General features: G+C 46.7%; 1 protein-coding gene across 2 annotated transcripts; it reads right to left on the bottom strand.

The window, feature by feature from the left end:
* Positions 1-3360: 3360 nt before the first annotated feature.
* Positions 3361-12352, bottom strand: arrdc2 (arrestin domain containing 2). 2 transcript variants are annotated; one of them, XM_076022712.1, is made up of 8 exons: positions 12196-12352; positions 11218-11472; positions 5677-5894; positions 5482-5584; positions 5104-5360; positions 4826-4988; positions 4327-4496; positions 3361-4005 (listed from the first exon to the last, which is right to left on the bottom strand). In XM_076022712.1, the coding sequence occupies exons 2-8, from the start codon at positions 11468-11470 to the stop codon at positions 3952-3954; spliced, it is 1218 nt and encodes a 405-aa protein (XP_075878827.1). In that variant the 5' UTR covers positions 11471-11472; positions 12196-12352; the 3' UTR covers positions 3361-3951. The 2 variants fall into 2 exon arrangements, with proteins under 2 accessions (XP_075878827.1, XP_075878826.1); XM_076022711.1 differs by lacking the exons at positions 11218-11472; positions 12196-12352 and adding an exon at positions 7312-8741.
* Between the last annotated feature and the right edge of the window lie 3205 nt (positions 12353-15557).

Raw genomic sequence — 15557 nt, 5'->3', positions numbered from 1 at the left:
GAGACGATGACACCAGGTCTTGCAGTAACTAAGGGGTTGATTAATCAATTAATAGTTTGGGTCTTCCAGAGCTTCTGGTTGTGTGTTTTGCAGGACAACATGGTCGGTTTAGATGTCTGGTGCGAGATGTTGCTCAGTCTGTTGCTTTCAAATGCGCTGACTCATCAGAGTTCGCTGCATCCTCCAACAAATTTTCCTTTTGACTCGGGCCCAACATAAAACAAAGCGGTGGTTTGTCTGGCGTTGGGCTGCAGCGACATGCGACAGGCTGCGCATTCAAGGACTCGATTGGGAATGATGGTTGTTTCTCTGCCAGTGCGTGTTGCCGTTCAAACAGCAGACAGCAACTGATGTGAGTTTGTGTTGACTCACACATGTATCCTCCCTCTCAGCAAGACTGGCTCCAACTATCTTGTTTATTTCATTCAAGACTGGTGTTTTTCTTAGTAATGAAAACCTGCAGCAAGAGCCCATGCAATTGGTCTATTAGTTTTGTGTCTTTGAGAAATATATTGAAAGCAAGTCTGTCAGGATGAGGTGTTTGTATGGTAGGAAACAAACCTGATGTATATACTGTACATACATACATAAAACAAATTGATCAATTTACAATTGTTATGCGTGATTCTATTCTTTGTCTGTTTCAAAAAGATGCTTGTTCTGTTCTTTGTGTTTTTTTTCTAATGACTTTGACTATTTGGGTCACAAAACAGGTGCATGCAAAGACCTGTTGAGCACGTCTTACACAGGAGCTGAGTCAAGAGCTACAAAGAGGAAGTCAAAGAAGTTATGTAGGTTATGGTGAAAAACTCCAGGCTTTGTCAGGCCAAAACAAGAATACATGAGGAAAAATGACAACAACAAAAAAAATAACAGCAGTAAAAATTAGTGGAGACGATAAATAGATAAATATGTACTATTGTAGATGGAAAGAAGGAGGAAAACAATACTGTGAATGACAGAATGTGTCAATGCAATGTAATCAGAGCCTGACTCTGTGTTGTATTTAACAACATAGACAAAATGTTACTCATTCAATAATTCCGCAAGCATTGTTTTTGTTGTTGTTTTTGTCCAGTTCCATGTCTATCATTTTAATCTCCAATATCTCGTCCAGAATTTGCGGGGCAGGTTTGGCAACAGTAAGAGTGACGTGACGAACAGCGAGCTAACCCGGTCTGACAGACTTTAAAAGCTCTGCCTCGGGCACAGCGTTTCGGAGAATTTCAAAAACACGGCACATGTTGCATGATAGTGACGTGACAAGTCAAATGATTAAACATCTTGCACGCCGTTGTCATCATGTTTCGCTCTAATCAAATTAAGGGCAGGAGGAAAACACTTTGGGTCACTAGGCACCTTGATATTCTGACATTATTCAGACTTTTTTCTTCCTCTTTTCAACGATATTCCTAAACCCATGACATGAAGAAGGAGCTTTTTCAGGTCCTTGTGCGAATGTGTCTTCAGATACGGTGTCTCAGTTTGGATCAGTGATGAGTATATAGTACATGAAGAATTCAAATGATAGTTAGAGGGATGTTTGTCAGAAGGAAAAGTTACATAAAAGTGTGTATAATATTGTATAGGCTCAGTGTGTTATTGCATTAAAATCAGGCAGAAAATGTCTTTTTTTTTTTAAACATGCGTTGTGTCAGAACACCTGTTGACTATTTTAGTTTATCAAACTATTTATTTGGACTTGGCAAATGACCTAAAAGCAAAAATTCCTTGTTAACATTTTTTCATCAAGATGTGGTGAAAATATACCAGCATTCTTAATTTTGAGAGTCAACACAAACATATCAAGTCTAAAATCTTCCTCCCCATCCTCCCCCCACCTTCTTCTTCCTCCTCCCTGCCTCGTGACTGAACATCTCTCTGTTCTGCCTCCTTCTCTGACATTCTCCAGTGAAGCAGCCCCTGAGGATCTCTGCTGTCCTCCAGTCTTCTCCTCTGCCTGGCCTTCAGCCATGTTTAGAGCTCGGAGCAACGCTGTTTATAATTCTCAGCTGCTTGTTTGTTTCTGTGTGTTGCAAGTTTATGAGCGGCCCCTCCCCCAATCCAACTCCCAACCAGCCCCCCAAAAAATATTGTTTACATAATGATGAACATCTACGTAAGAAGAGTACAAACTGTTCTGGTTTTTGTTTTGTTTTGGGGTTTTTTTTTGGGGGGGGGCAACTAGATCCAAACAGGAACCGGAGCAGTGACTCCTCGGCTCTTCCAGAACTCTGAAATCCACCCGCAGAACTGGATAGCGATACTGAAGCCGTCAGAGGCGAAACCTTCAGCCTGTAATTATTGTTTTCATCCACTGACTCGGGCTCATTTCATGGGTGAACCCTGCCCTTGGCAGCCGTATAGTTTTGACTCACTCTGCCGTGTGTGTGTGTGTGTGACGCAGTACTCTGCACTCTGGAGAGCAACAAGACGAGAGGCGTCTCGCGTATCAGTCAAGGTTTAAAGGAAACACCAAGTCACACGGAAATTAATATATGTATTTTTTTTTTTTAAGATTTATTTTTGTTAGAAAAATGAGATTACAAAACTTTGGCAAAGACTGTAAATCAACAATTACATTTTTTTTCTTTATAAAAATACATTCATTGTTTTCAGTGAGTGCCACCACCGAGGTTGCACGGCTTAACCCTGAAGACTTTGATACCCCTAAAACAACGAGGGGAGAAAAACAATCCTCAAGTCATTCTCCCTCGCTCTTCTTCTTCTGCTTTTTTTTGGAATGTCTTTTTCTTTTTCCATCCATAGAATTGAGTGGTATCTTCCAGCTCGAGGCTCTGTGTGAGCCGTGTGTTCGAGAGTTAAGCTTCACAAAGCTCCTCACAGCACCGCGGCATCTGGCAGCCATCATCAACTTCGGGCCTCATGGCTCAAAGGTCCTACTTCCTCCTCCTCCTCCTCCTCTTCCTCCTCCTCCTCAACAGTCAGGAGAGCACTTCTGTAGCTCTGTACACAAACTGCTCATCCCGCTTGAAAGCACTGTGCTCGAAAATCAAAAAAACCACAAACTCCTTCAGTGCGCTCATACTTTGCATTCAACGCAAACATTCTTCTTTAGAATTCATCCACGATTGTTCACACTTGTTTGTGATTGGACGCGTCCTCTCAGAACGCGCTCGGCTCCGCAAAGACTCATGCAATCTTCGACGGCAGATTACTAAGGCAATATGCAAACTTTTTTTTTCATTTCCCTTTTACATATTTGCAACCTGCATGCATTAACATACGTCTACATCCGCTTGCTTGACCTGCCGCCTCCATCACTCCTCGCACCTTTAGATTACAGTACATAAGAGTACATGGCAGAGTAAGTTTCTTTCTTTTTTTTTTTTCTTAAAGAAAAAAAAAAAAGCTACTAGGGAAGCTGGAGATTGAGGACAAATAATTGCACTTGTGTTTTCACGCCACTCAAAGGGGACCATGCGCTTTTTCAAAACACATGTCCCCTTATCAAGAGCGCTTTAAAAAGAAAACATCTGACCTTTTGGAGCCAATCCAACTCTCCATCTGACAAAGAAGCAACAAGCTTCCCCCCCGCCCCTCCACTGACACGACCCGCACTCCTTAAATCTCAAAAAGTGGCTTCGCAGAAGAAAACCCTCGATTAGCAGCTTTTTGCAGCTGATGATCACTTGAGAAGGACAGGAACCGATAAGGAAAAGTGGCTTCCCTCGCAACAGAACAGGAAAGCGTCCGCTTTGCGTTATGAACTGAGGGGGTGAGGGGAGACGGGCGGAGGAAAAAAATGGTTTTCCACTGATATCCAGTTTCCGCCAGCTCCGTCTCTCAAGCGCTCCGCGGCGCCCAGCCTCCGTAACACTTGGTGGGACCAGGCGCAATGTTATCGGAGAGAAGTTATCCAGGAGAAGACAAATCTCTTGACTTGTTCCGTTAATTGAAGTCGCTCGACCCTCAGCCGGGGCTCGCCGTTCAACACGTCATGCAGCGAGGCCTCATGTTGAAGGGCTGAGGGTTGGGGTCGATCTGTCGGCAGGAGAAGAGAAACAGACGCACGCTTGTTAAAACACTGAGCTCCGTCGCTGATGCAGCCCTGCAGCCAGTCGTCAGCTTCTTCGAGCTGTCGCCATGTTTTCCAGCAGAAATCTGAAGCCCCCCCCCACCCCCCGGGTCGCATCAAACTGAAGTCAAGGCCGTTCAGCTACTACTTTGTTAAGTTTGTGTGCCGCAAAATCAACTTGTTTGAATGTCGTGTTTGCACGATGAGGCGTCAACTGCGATTTAGCATACAAAGCTTATGTCAATAATTGACCAGAGATGGCGCCACACAGCGAGTAGCTAACTCACCTCGCAGTACACCGGCGGAGGTCGGAAGCGGAACTCTTGGACGAAGGCCATGAGGGGGCGCTCCTGGATCCCGCTGAGGTCTTCGGCGGGCTGCTGGGCCGCCGGGTTGTTGTTGTTGTTGCGCTGCTCGGCCTCCTCCTCCGTCACCACGGAGCTGTAATCTGGAGGAGCTGCGGGGGGAACAAGCGGGATTAGTCCGCCAGTCGGGTCGGAACACTAAGCTGCCGCGTCATCACTCCTCTGCGTCATCGCTTCAGTTTAAACTCTTTCAAGAAAAGGCAAAAAAAAAGTGCTGATAAACAAGCGGTGTTATTCAACAGAAATTGTCCCTCTTGTATCACGAGGGCTCAGTTTTTCTTCTTCCAAAAAAATCGGCACGTAGGCCAGAGAGGATACGAAGAAGATGTCTAAACACAACGGAGCCACGCCGATGTTTTGAAAAGCTCCACTTTCTTTCTCTTCTAGCCCCTCAACACATCCAGCATGAGGGGTGACTTACGCTCAGGCTGCTCGGGGATGGCCATGCGCAGCCACTCCAGGTTGACGCTGTACTGGCTGCTGACGCTGGACGTCCGGCTGCCGAAGGGGTGGAGCGGGATGGTGCCGATGACCAGCGGCAGCTCCAGGCACAGCTTGGACGTTCCCGGGACGTCCACGCAGACCTGAGCGGGGAAACGGTGGAAGGAGGACGGTCAGGTTTGCGATCGGATCCCGGCACCGACAAAGAAAACAGTCCGATTCATTTATTTATTTGTTTTTTAAAGCCCAGCAGCTCACCTTGAGCATGTACTCCACCCTGATGATGCGGCACTGGAGGATGGAGGGGCCCACGGGGGGGATCTTGATGGCGCGGCCGTGCCACGTCTCCCTGGAGCGGGCGCCCACGATGTCGCCACTCAACGTGCCCACCACCGAGCACTTCTGCTTCTTGGTGCCGCGGGCGATGAAGGTCTGCGTCTGGATGATGTAGGCCCTGGGCACCACCGAGCGGGAGGTGGAGTTGTCGAACTCGGCGAACACAGGTATCACCTCGCCTGCGGAGACGGAGAGAGAGAGAGAGGGGTGGTGTTGGTGCTGTGCTGAATGCAAATCCCACCAGCTTGGCTGTGTGTCAGTCAATCAATCAATCAATCAATCAGGGTCTCGGCCTCTCACCAGGTGTGTAGCCTTTGCGGTCGATCTTTGCCGTCACCGACACCTGTCCAAAGTTTCGGTACCACGCCCGGGCCATCTTGTCCTTGGTCCCGGCCTGCGGCGCCTGGAAAGCGACAACGGCGGGTGAGTCAAGCAGCCCCGACCTCGCCTCAGACGCCGCGAGGACTGCGCGATGATGATTCCCAGGCTGCTCACCAGTAGCGCCGGCGTGTTTATGTCGATGGGCTCGATGACCGTGAACTCCTTCTTGATCTTGCGGACGGGCGCCCACGGCCGGTGCAGCTTCACCTTGACCCAGTAGCGGATGCTGCCGTGCTTCCCCTCGAAGGAGGTGACCAGCGTCTCCTCCGGCAGCTGGAAGCTGAAGGGGAACTCGTGCCGGCCTGCCGAGAGGACGGTGGACTCGCCGTTATCTGCAGCAGAGGAGGGAAGACGGACGGACAGACGGGTTCATTCAGACGGTCGACTCCAGAGCTGCTTCGCTTTTGTTTAATTCAACACGTCGCTGAGCAGATTTATATGCCCGTGTTCAAGGTGGAGCAGCAGAGCTGATCGGCTTTCTGATGGTGCTAAATGACCTTTTAGAAGGAAAAAAAAACGGGGAAACATGACAGCGGATCTAATCCGGTGAAGGCCGCGTGGAAACTGAGCCCATTACAAGCGAAATGGGTGAAAACAAACAAAAAAACAATGGCCCATTTGAGAGCCACATCAATAAAGTTGACTTTGGGCACGAGCAGATCTTTGGGGTTCGACGCTCGCTGGGATAGGACTCGCTCTGTCCTTCTCTGCGATCACATGGCTGCTGTGTGCTTGCTCAGAGGGGCGGTTCCTGCGCCATTGTGCTGACGGAGAACATGTTTTTCTCGAGCTGTGTTACGCAGCGCCGTCTCAAATGCCTTTGGGTTTCTTTTTTTTTTTTTCTCTCTCCCCTCCTCCCTGTCTTTTACTGCTCAAGTCCAGGAACACATGTCTGAGAGGTTCCAAGCTCGATGTGCCCAGCCGAGTCCTTTTTGTTAAAAAGTGAGGCACCAAGTTGGTTTCAGTTACAGTGGCAGTGTCAGAATCTCCCTCATGGGCTCAGTTTTTTTGTACACAACTGTTTCCTCAAAACTACTTTTAACACTATAAAGTTGCCATTTTAGTGGGGCTTTTTTCACATGGAATACAATAGCCAGAGCTTAAAGATGAACAAATGCAGCCCGGGCACCAGCCAGTTTGCTGTCAAATCAAGTTTTTTGACCATAAAAACAAGTCGGTGGCCGATGAATGGAGGCACAGAGCGACTCTCCCAGAAAAACAACACAGGCGGAGCTACTTTGAATGACGGCGCGACTCCAGTCGGAGCCCAAGTCTCTGAGCGCAGTTTTCCACAATGAGAAGAGCGACAGAACACAACTTTTTGCAGCGTTTGGTCGCCCTGCTTTGTGCACGTTGTTTTTCCACGACTCCATATACGTTGCTATGAGGGGGAGGGGGGAGCGGTGTTTTGACCAGTCTCCACTTGGAGCGTTCAAACCGTCTAAAGGGGGGGGGATGAGCAAGTATACAGCAGCTCGCTGCAGTGGAACTCAGCCTTTTGCACCGCAGGTAGTAAGACTGTCGCTCGGTTCAGACAAACTGTCCCCCCCCCCCCCCCCCCCCCCCCAGTCGACTGGCACGGGGCTTCCTACATCACAACAACAGTGCCCCACAGTCGGCAGACAAACAACTAGACGCGAAGTGCGTTCGGCGAGGTTTCCATCACTGTGCGTCGCTGACAGACCACCGAGGTCTCTGACCCCCTGCCATGACCCCCCCCCCATCGCAACTCCTGCACAGCGGACTGACCTGCCTGCAGCAGCACCTCCCTCCGGTTCAGGTACTCCACCTCGTCGCTGTAGTTCTGAGTGTAGGCGGTGCTGGACCCGGCGGAGCGAGACTCGGTCCAGTGCACCTTGGCGAAGCCCTCGGCGTGCAGCTTGAGGGAGTCCACCCGGGACTCCCCGGACAGGTCCAGCACCACACGGCCGGATACCACGTCCCCGTTGCTGAACACCGGAGGACAGTCCAGCTCCGGCGAGTCGAAGACGATATCCAACTTTTTCAACTTGTCGAAAATCATGCTGGCGAGTCGAAGTGAAGTCCGCGCATAAGTTTCTAAGAAGGCGCTTCCTCTGTTGCCGTTGTCCAGCGACAGTTCAAGTCTGCTGGTAAAAGTCAGTGTTCCACTTGTTGCTGGAGCTTTCTGCTGTTCGACACCTTCCAGAGGGCACGCGTATTTGAGTCGAGTTGGGGTGGGCGGGGTTTCTGAATTTATTATGTAAGGCTCGGGAGCCGTGCCTGCCGTTGCTTTCAACGACCGTTCCTCGGCACGGACTTTTCGCAATCCAAGTACAAAGAAAAACAGAAAGTCTGAGCTGTCAAGTCGAGGGGGTCAAAAACAAAACAAAAACTAACTAAACTGACTGAAAAGTGGCCCACCCTGCCCTGCGCAAAAGAAAGGAAGACTGCGTCGTTTTCTTCGCGCTATCTGATAAAAACTAAACACCCGGAACAACTTTGTTGTGACCCACTAGTGCTCCGCTCTCCTCACGAAGCTCGCATTTCTGGGCCTGCGTTGAAAGCAGCACTAAACATGCAAACTGGGTGTGGAGCAGTGAGGAAAACAGGGCCTGGCGATGATTGATGGTTGCAGGTTCCTAGAAGAAAACAGGCCCACGGAACATGCCTCCGTCTGGAAGAGATCCGCCTCGCTCGCAGAGAAATAGTTTCGCCGAATCTGTTTACTCCCAGTTCTGGCCAGTCGCTCGGACATCGTGTACAGAGCCTCAGAACACTGCAACACATGCAAAACACGCAGCCGTGCAGCAACGCGTACAACGTCACCAAATACCCAATAATCAGAAACACACGCAGGTGATCAAACTTCAACACAATGACTTGGATACACTTGTGCCATAACTGGGTCACACGAGGGAAAAGTTAAACACTCGAGTTTGATTCATTTGCGTAGTGTAGAAACAGCAAATTCTGAGCATAATTTATTATCATTATTTTTTTGGTCCAAACCCCCGAAGCAATCACTTAACTCAACAAAGACGTCTCCACTTGTGAGCCGAGTGTCTGTCGCCGTTCAGAGCAAATAGCCATGAGACACAAATCAAGTCTGGAAGTGACAAAAACAAAGTTGTTTACTCCTTTGTTCGCTGGGCCGGTTAGCAGCTCAACAGTGCCGCCCTCTGGCGAAACGGCAGCGTGCAAAGCTGCACGTCACCAATGATATTAAAAGTACACCGATTTTAGAGGGGGAGGGGGGCTGAGTTTTTTGGGGAAGTGACTGGCTCATCTGCCGTACGTGAAGCGGTCATGGCTGGAGTTTGTTGATCCGGAAACGGTTGGTGTAGTTTAAACTGGTGAAACAAAAGCCCAGTGTGTCAGCCAGTTGTCCCTGCTGAAGCAGAGAGGCCCGGCTCAACCTGGTCCCCCGTCCTCAGTCCTGATAAGGTAAACTTAGCAAAGACCTCCGGGGCTGATAAACACTCCAGCTGTGCACGTGACATAGTTTTACTCGCCATCTAGATGTGACTGCTGTCAGCTGTGCCACCGCTGCTGACTAAGCGAAACAAGTTCATCCCCTCTCTTAGGCGCTTCACCGTGTTTACCCCGAACTGCAACCCTCTCCAAAAAAAAGAGAAAAAGCCATTTGCAGAGCAAATATTAACACAAAGAGAAACAAGTCAAACTGCTGAATGATTCTCATTTTTCTTGAGAAACACTGCTTCTGAAAAGTTTTCATGTCCCAGCTTTCCACTGGAGGAGGCACTGAATTATATTTCTGCTTTCAGAGGCGGAAACAGCTGCGCGTCGAACAGGCTGACGCCACAGATATTGTAAAATGAATGGAGAGGAGAGCAGGAGGCAGCGGGAGGAGGGTGAGGGGCAGGGGGGAGAGAGGGAGGGGCAAGAGGGGCAGCCACGTGTTGTGTTCTTGGTTGCCATGGCCACGCTGGCTGCATTTTTTAAACACCACAGAACCACTTCCTGCTTTCCTTCCTTCCTGCCTCTCTCCTTCTTCTTCTTCTTCTTCTTCTTCTTCTTCTTCTTCTTCTTCTTCTTCTTTCACTTTCTTCTCATTTCTCATCTTGTTCAAACACTGCAACACTTTCTGGAGCCCTATGTGGACGGCTGGCATGGCTCATGGTATGTGTGAGCGTGTGAGTTCTCAGTCATCGCTTTCCCTAAATGCCGAGTTTTAAACGCTGTAAGGCGACCGGTAAGACACAGGAAAACACGCTCTTCGGGACAGGACTCAGCTGTGCCTGAAGGCGAAAAGGTCACCCCAGCATTCTCACCCAACGTGGAGGACAGATGGTTTGAGAGGCGCGTGAAAGAAGTCATTCATATCCAAATGGAACGAAGGGAGGAGGAGGCCGACTGACACCAACTATCAGCCACCAACAAGACAGCGCGGAGGTCTCTCCCTACACGACTTCAGCCACGTTTTCACTACAATGCATGTCAATTGCCAAGTACAAAAAAAGCCCAAACCTTTAATGGTGCAGTGGTTTCACATCCCCTGCTTGTTGCACTGTGGTTAATTTTTCGAGGCAAAACACAAGACCAGTGTGAGACGTCACGTGAACCACGTGAGACCAGGCAAAACAGGAACTCATGCAGAAGCTCACTGGTGTGTGTGTGTTGATGGTTGTTTTTACCCTATCGACATAATAAAATGACTCACATGCTGGAGGGCGGGGCAACTCTCTCCCATCACCATTTTTATACATGGTGTTCTTTTTGAGTGGATAATATGGATTAAATCTTTCCTCCAAGTGCAAAAAAGTGTGACAATGAAAGTGAAGTTCAATGACGAAACTCAAACGCTGCCTTCACTCTCCATTCTGGTCTCTGCTGAATTATAGAAGGAAACTTCGTTCAGGAGACCAGTTTAGGTGTCATCATTAAATATGTACAACAAAATGGGAACTAAAACAGTGTCGCATTCAACGTCAAAGTCCGCTGGATTTAACCTAGAAGTATTCATGATTAAGTTGTGTCTGTTCCCACAATAAGACTGTCTGTAAAGCAGAACTGGCATTAAAAAGTCATGTGTCTGTTTACCTTTACCTCTCTGACCAGACAAAGTGTTAGAACCAATACTGCTCTTTACAGACTAGCGTGTCTAATAAACATTAACCACAGCCTGGAGTTTATTTACTCGGACATCTGCTCCGCTGATTTCAAGCAACAGGGCAATTCGTGATCACATTATATCTTGCACGCCTGAACACGTGACTTGGGTCCATTCGGACACCACACGAAAGGTACCTGGCACACGTAGCTAGTGTTGACCCCATTCCTACTCCAAGTTTGATCATATGAGCTTCACCTCACAAACTGCAGTGTCGGCAGCAATGTGCAAGTCAGCTTGTGGCGCACACACACACACACACACACACACACACACACACACACACACACACACACACACACACACACACACACACACACACACACACACACACACACACACTTCTTGCACAAAGTCTACAAATAATGTAACGCAATTGAAGCTAAGGAGAAGGTTGCAACCAAAAGCAAAATATCCCCCTTTTTAAAGACTGGAAAGCACAATCATGCACGATCAAGTGGCTCAAGGCGGCACTTGAGTTCATCGTTGTGAAAGTAGTTGTGGATGTTGAAGGTATGACACCAGCAAGAAGAAGTGAACAAATGCGATTTTCAACCACTGACCTCGAATCAGATGTTGCCTCTTCCTGAAGTACGTGATCTTGGAGGTGTAGTCGTTGTAGACGGAGTTCATCCCTCTGTTCTCCAGCCAGTGTGCCGTGGCCACCCCTCGTCCCTGCACCTTCATGGAGTTCACTCTGGTGTCCTTGTGGAGTTCCAGCACCACCAGGCCAGACACCACCTCCCCTCTGGTGAATGCTGCATCGTTGGGTCCATCCAACTCCAGGATGAAAGACTTGACAGAGCCCAGGGGCATCGCTATGAGGACAACAAACGCACATTTAGAAACAGGCTTTTTGCCAGGATTGTGAGTCAAACACTGTCAGGAGCATACATCGCTCCTGTCCTGTCTGCTTGAATGTTTTTCATGCACAAGGTAAAGAAGGCGAGCAAAGTATAAGTGATACCTCAAAGTTTATGTGGATCTAGAATTTTCCGCAAAAGTAATTGCAAAAATTGTGTGATTTTCTTTCTTTCTTTCTATGGCATATTGATATTTTTAAGTAAGTTAAGTGAGGACCGGCTGATTCTGATCAGGGTTCCTTACAGGACAGCCATCTGACGTCTTGTTTTAACGTTGTTGTTGTTGTTGTTGTTGTTGTTGTTTTTTAATAACAAAAAAAGAAAAACAATAATAACAAATCAGTACTCTTTCAACAATAACAAAGCGTTAATACGAGCAGGTCCAACAAAGACGTGGCATAACGGCACATGGCTTCAAGACGCGAATAGAAACAGAGAACACCACCACAGGAGATAATCATTGATGAGTTATAGAAGGACAATAAGAGATGAGTTAGTACAATCGGCCGTCAAACAGAGGTGCGGCTATTCATCTCGCTTCTTATCACTCACATAAACGGAATTCCCTGCGTTCGTGCAGGATCGGCGCGTGTTTACAAGTGAGTTCTGCGCGAGCGAGACTCAACCTAGTACGCCAGCAGACGCGTGGTGTCCCTCTTAAAAGTTGCGACCACTCACCGACTCGCCAGCGGACAATCCCTTCAGTTGAAAGCGGGAGGCTGTGAGCGGAGCGACTGCTTGCTGGGACACTAGATGAGCCTTTATAGGTCCGCGCGGCCCACAACACCGCCGCTCTCGCTCGCTCTTGTTTTAACAACAGCCAATGACGGAGGGGCGGCCGCAGGGAACGCGTGCGAGTCACGCCCGCCCACTTTAAAAATGGATGGAGGTAGGCGCGCGCCAAAGGACGTCGCGAGAGACACGGAGAACGGCAGAGTCAAGCATCCGGCTTGAACCTTTCCAACACAAATTGCGTGCAGTCCCGTTTACTGAACGCAAAAGCCCGCAATTCTTCGTCGTTATTTAGTCTGATCTTTAGATTTATGTAAGCGCTAAGGGGCCTCCAATTGGCCGAGCGAAAGCTTTGGTATGATTGTGGCAAAAGAACAAATGCTTTTATTTTGAAGGCAGCCGATGTTTTCGACTGAATACGGATCCCATCAGATCACTCATTCGTTCCCAGTGCTTATAAATACACGCGAGAGACAACGTCAACAGAGTAAAGAGTACAAAACATGTTTAAAGACGCAGTTCAAGGATTTAGGGGGTTAGAGGTCAGCAGTTTCTCGGAATAAATCTTAATTTAGATACGGGCTTTCATTATAGGCTGTAGGTAGGCTATTAGGCTAAGAGAAAGTGGTGTTCTTTTTATAGTTCGTCTGTTTTCAACCAAATTAATTCCATTGAGATCAAAGATCTCTTTCAAAGGAAACCTGACTAAGAGGGCAGTTGCATAGTTAGATTAAAAACAGAAAAAGTGAAATTAACAGCATTAAAACTCACACAACGTTCATGCACACAGACAAGGTAGACTGCAATGAGTTGTAATGTAAGCGTTAGGTGCTGAGAAACTAACACTTTCTTGCTCAGTTTAGTTTGTATTTTGGGGACAACAAATTGCAGAACATCCATAGAAGTGAGATTGTGACTTCCTTGATTCTTTGGTACAAGACAAGACAAGTAGGAGGGATTGATACCCAAAATAGTTTTGTAAAGGAACACATACCAGTGACAGAGGCGTCAAACACATAGAGACGTTTAGTCAACATTAGAATATAGTACACAATGGTGAGTTGACCACAGGGACCACAGTTGGTAATGAATCTCGGCGCCCTAGGGTACACATTATCTCGGATGCAGAGAAGCAGAAGCATTCATATCCAACACATCACTGTAATCAATAACCGGCCAAGAGGTTGTTTCCACCAATTTCTGTTTGTCACGTTAAGAAAAGCAATACTTGTCTACCTCTGCAGTCAATATCAAAAGTGGTGTATAAGGCCATTCGGTTAAACCATTGACTGTCATGCGGGAGACCCAGGTTTGATTCCTGCTCCAGGTGTGTTCCTGCATGTTTGGGCCTATTCAATTTTGGCCTGATTCGTGTCTTTTTTTTTTTTTTTTGGCCCCAAAAAAACACAACAGTGTAATTTGTGATTTTCTTTTTTCCGATTTGGAACAGGTTTTCAAGAATTTCAAGAATTGAATTTCCAACATTCACAATATATACTGTATATATATATATATATATATATATATATATGATCACTGCTTATTTTGATTTCATTCAAATGAAATTTGAAAAGAAGGAAGGTCAGCTCGCTCTTACCCTTTTGCTTCTCCTGCTGCTCCCAGTTAAAGGAAATTCCAAATGTTCAGAAATCCAAAATGCTTGGAAATTCAACGAATGCAACACAAGTTTTTGGTTTGGATTTTGGTTCAGACATTCACGCAAACACAGACAACCGTGTTGTACCCCTGGTCCGCAGTGAGATTTGATCCTGTAATCTCTTAGTTGGCAGTCAGCTTTGTTTACCACCAGGTCATCTTCAGCACTAATGTGTGAGGAAGTCTGACAGCCTCAGCGTTTCACCTCTTTGTAGGTGGTTTTGGAGATTGATAAAAAATAATAATAATAATAAAAAAGTGAGTAGGCAGGTATTTTTGGAATTTCTATTTTGATTCCTGTTTGGGGCAACTTGAATTAACCAAGATTTTATGCATATCCTATGCATGACTGAGGTACTTTCATACTTCTGCAGTCCTCAATCAAGAGGAGTGAATGGCTCCGTGGGTTAAACTGTTGGTTGTGTTGTGGGTGACCCAGGCAACAGAACTTTACTTTAAAAAAAAAAAAAAAAAAAAAAATTATGTTTCTATATGAAGGTTCTGTACTTGTGTACTTCTATATACAGCAGACATAATAGCTCATAGTGAGAATGCTGCTTGTGGTGTGAGAGACCTGAATCCTCTTTCAGGCAACTGAAATTCACAATAGATTTTTTTTCTATGTAAGCTTTGAGGTACTTCTATACCTCTGCAGTCATCTGACAAGAGGAGTCGATGGCTCGGTGGGTTAAACAAGGCTTCACGTGGGAGAGCATATGTTTGAAAAACTTGTAAAAAAAAAAAAACTTTTCAAAATTTTTTTTTTTTTTCCAGAGGTACTTGTAAACTTCTAAACCCAATAAATGGAAGCAGACAGGATAGGTCATTGAGTGAGAATGCAGACTGTGAGGCGGGAGACCTGGGTTCAATGCTTGAGGCAACTTTAATCCCATATACGTGTGCTTGGGGTACTTATATACCTCTCCAGTTGCCTGACAAAAGGGGCGCACAGCTTCATTGCCATGTGGGAGACCCCGGTTCGATCCCTGCTCCAGGCGAGTTCCTATGTTGGCCTTTATTGGCCACTCCAACTAAAGTATGTTTTTTTCCCCACAAGATTGAGATTTTGCACTCTACCACTCAATCTCATGCTAAACTTTCATAGGACAGTCATTTCAGTGAGTTTCATACTTTTTAAAGAATTTTTTTCATTTTTTTTTTTTTTTTTTGCCCCCGAAAAAAAACACATACTCCATGTTGATTCTTAATTTTTAAGACATGTTGAGATTTTGCATTCTTCAACTTCATCTCATTCTAAACTATCATAGGACGCTCTTCTCTGTGAGTTTTGAGCTTTTTGAAGTACATGTTGATTTTTCAATTTTCGGACTAGGTGAGATTTTGTTCTCTGTCCTGCTTATCTTTTATGACAAACTATCATAGAACAGTCTTTCCTGTGTTTTGGATGATCTGGGACTTTGTTGTTTTCACAAATGCAGCTGATCCTGCTGCTCCCAGTACAAAGAAATTCCAAATGTTCAGATAATTAGCTGCAATAGAACCCAATCAGTTTCTAGCAGCTGTCACTCCTGGACCAAAATCTGAGCTGTCCAAACCTGGACTACGTCCATTTTTCCAGGTCCATGAGCTCCAAAGATACAATTGCATCTCTGGTGACATATAGCCCACCCCACCCAGCAGCCTGCATGTGA

Source organism: Nelusetta ayraudi, unplaced genomic scaffold (genome assembly GCF_046127955.1).
Source record: "Nelusetta ayraudi isolate G7.1 ecotype Tasmania unplaced genomic scaffold, CSIRO-AGI_Nayr_v1 ptg000013l, whole genome shotgun sequence".
In the NCBI taxonomy this organism is placed as follows: domain Eukaryota; kingdom Metazoa; phylum Chordata; class Actinopteri; order Tetraodontiformes; family Monacanthidae; genus Nelusetta; species Nelusetta ayraudi.
The sequence above is the reverse complement of the archived record's forward strand: the minus strand, read 5'-3'. Positions and strand labels throughout refer to the sequence as shown.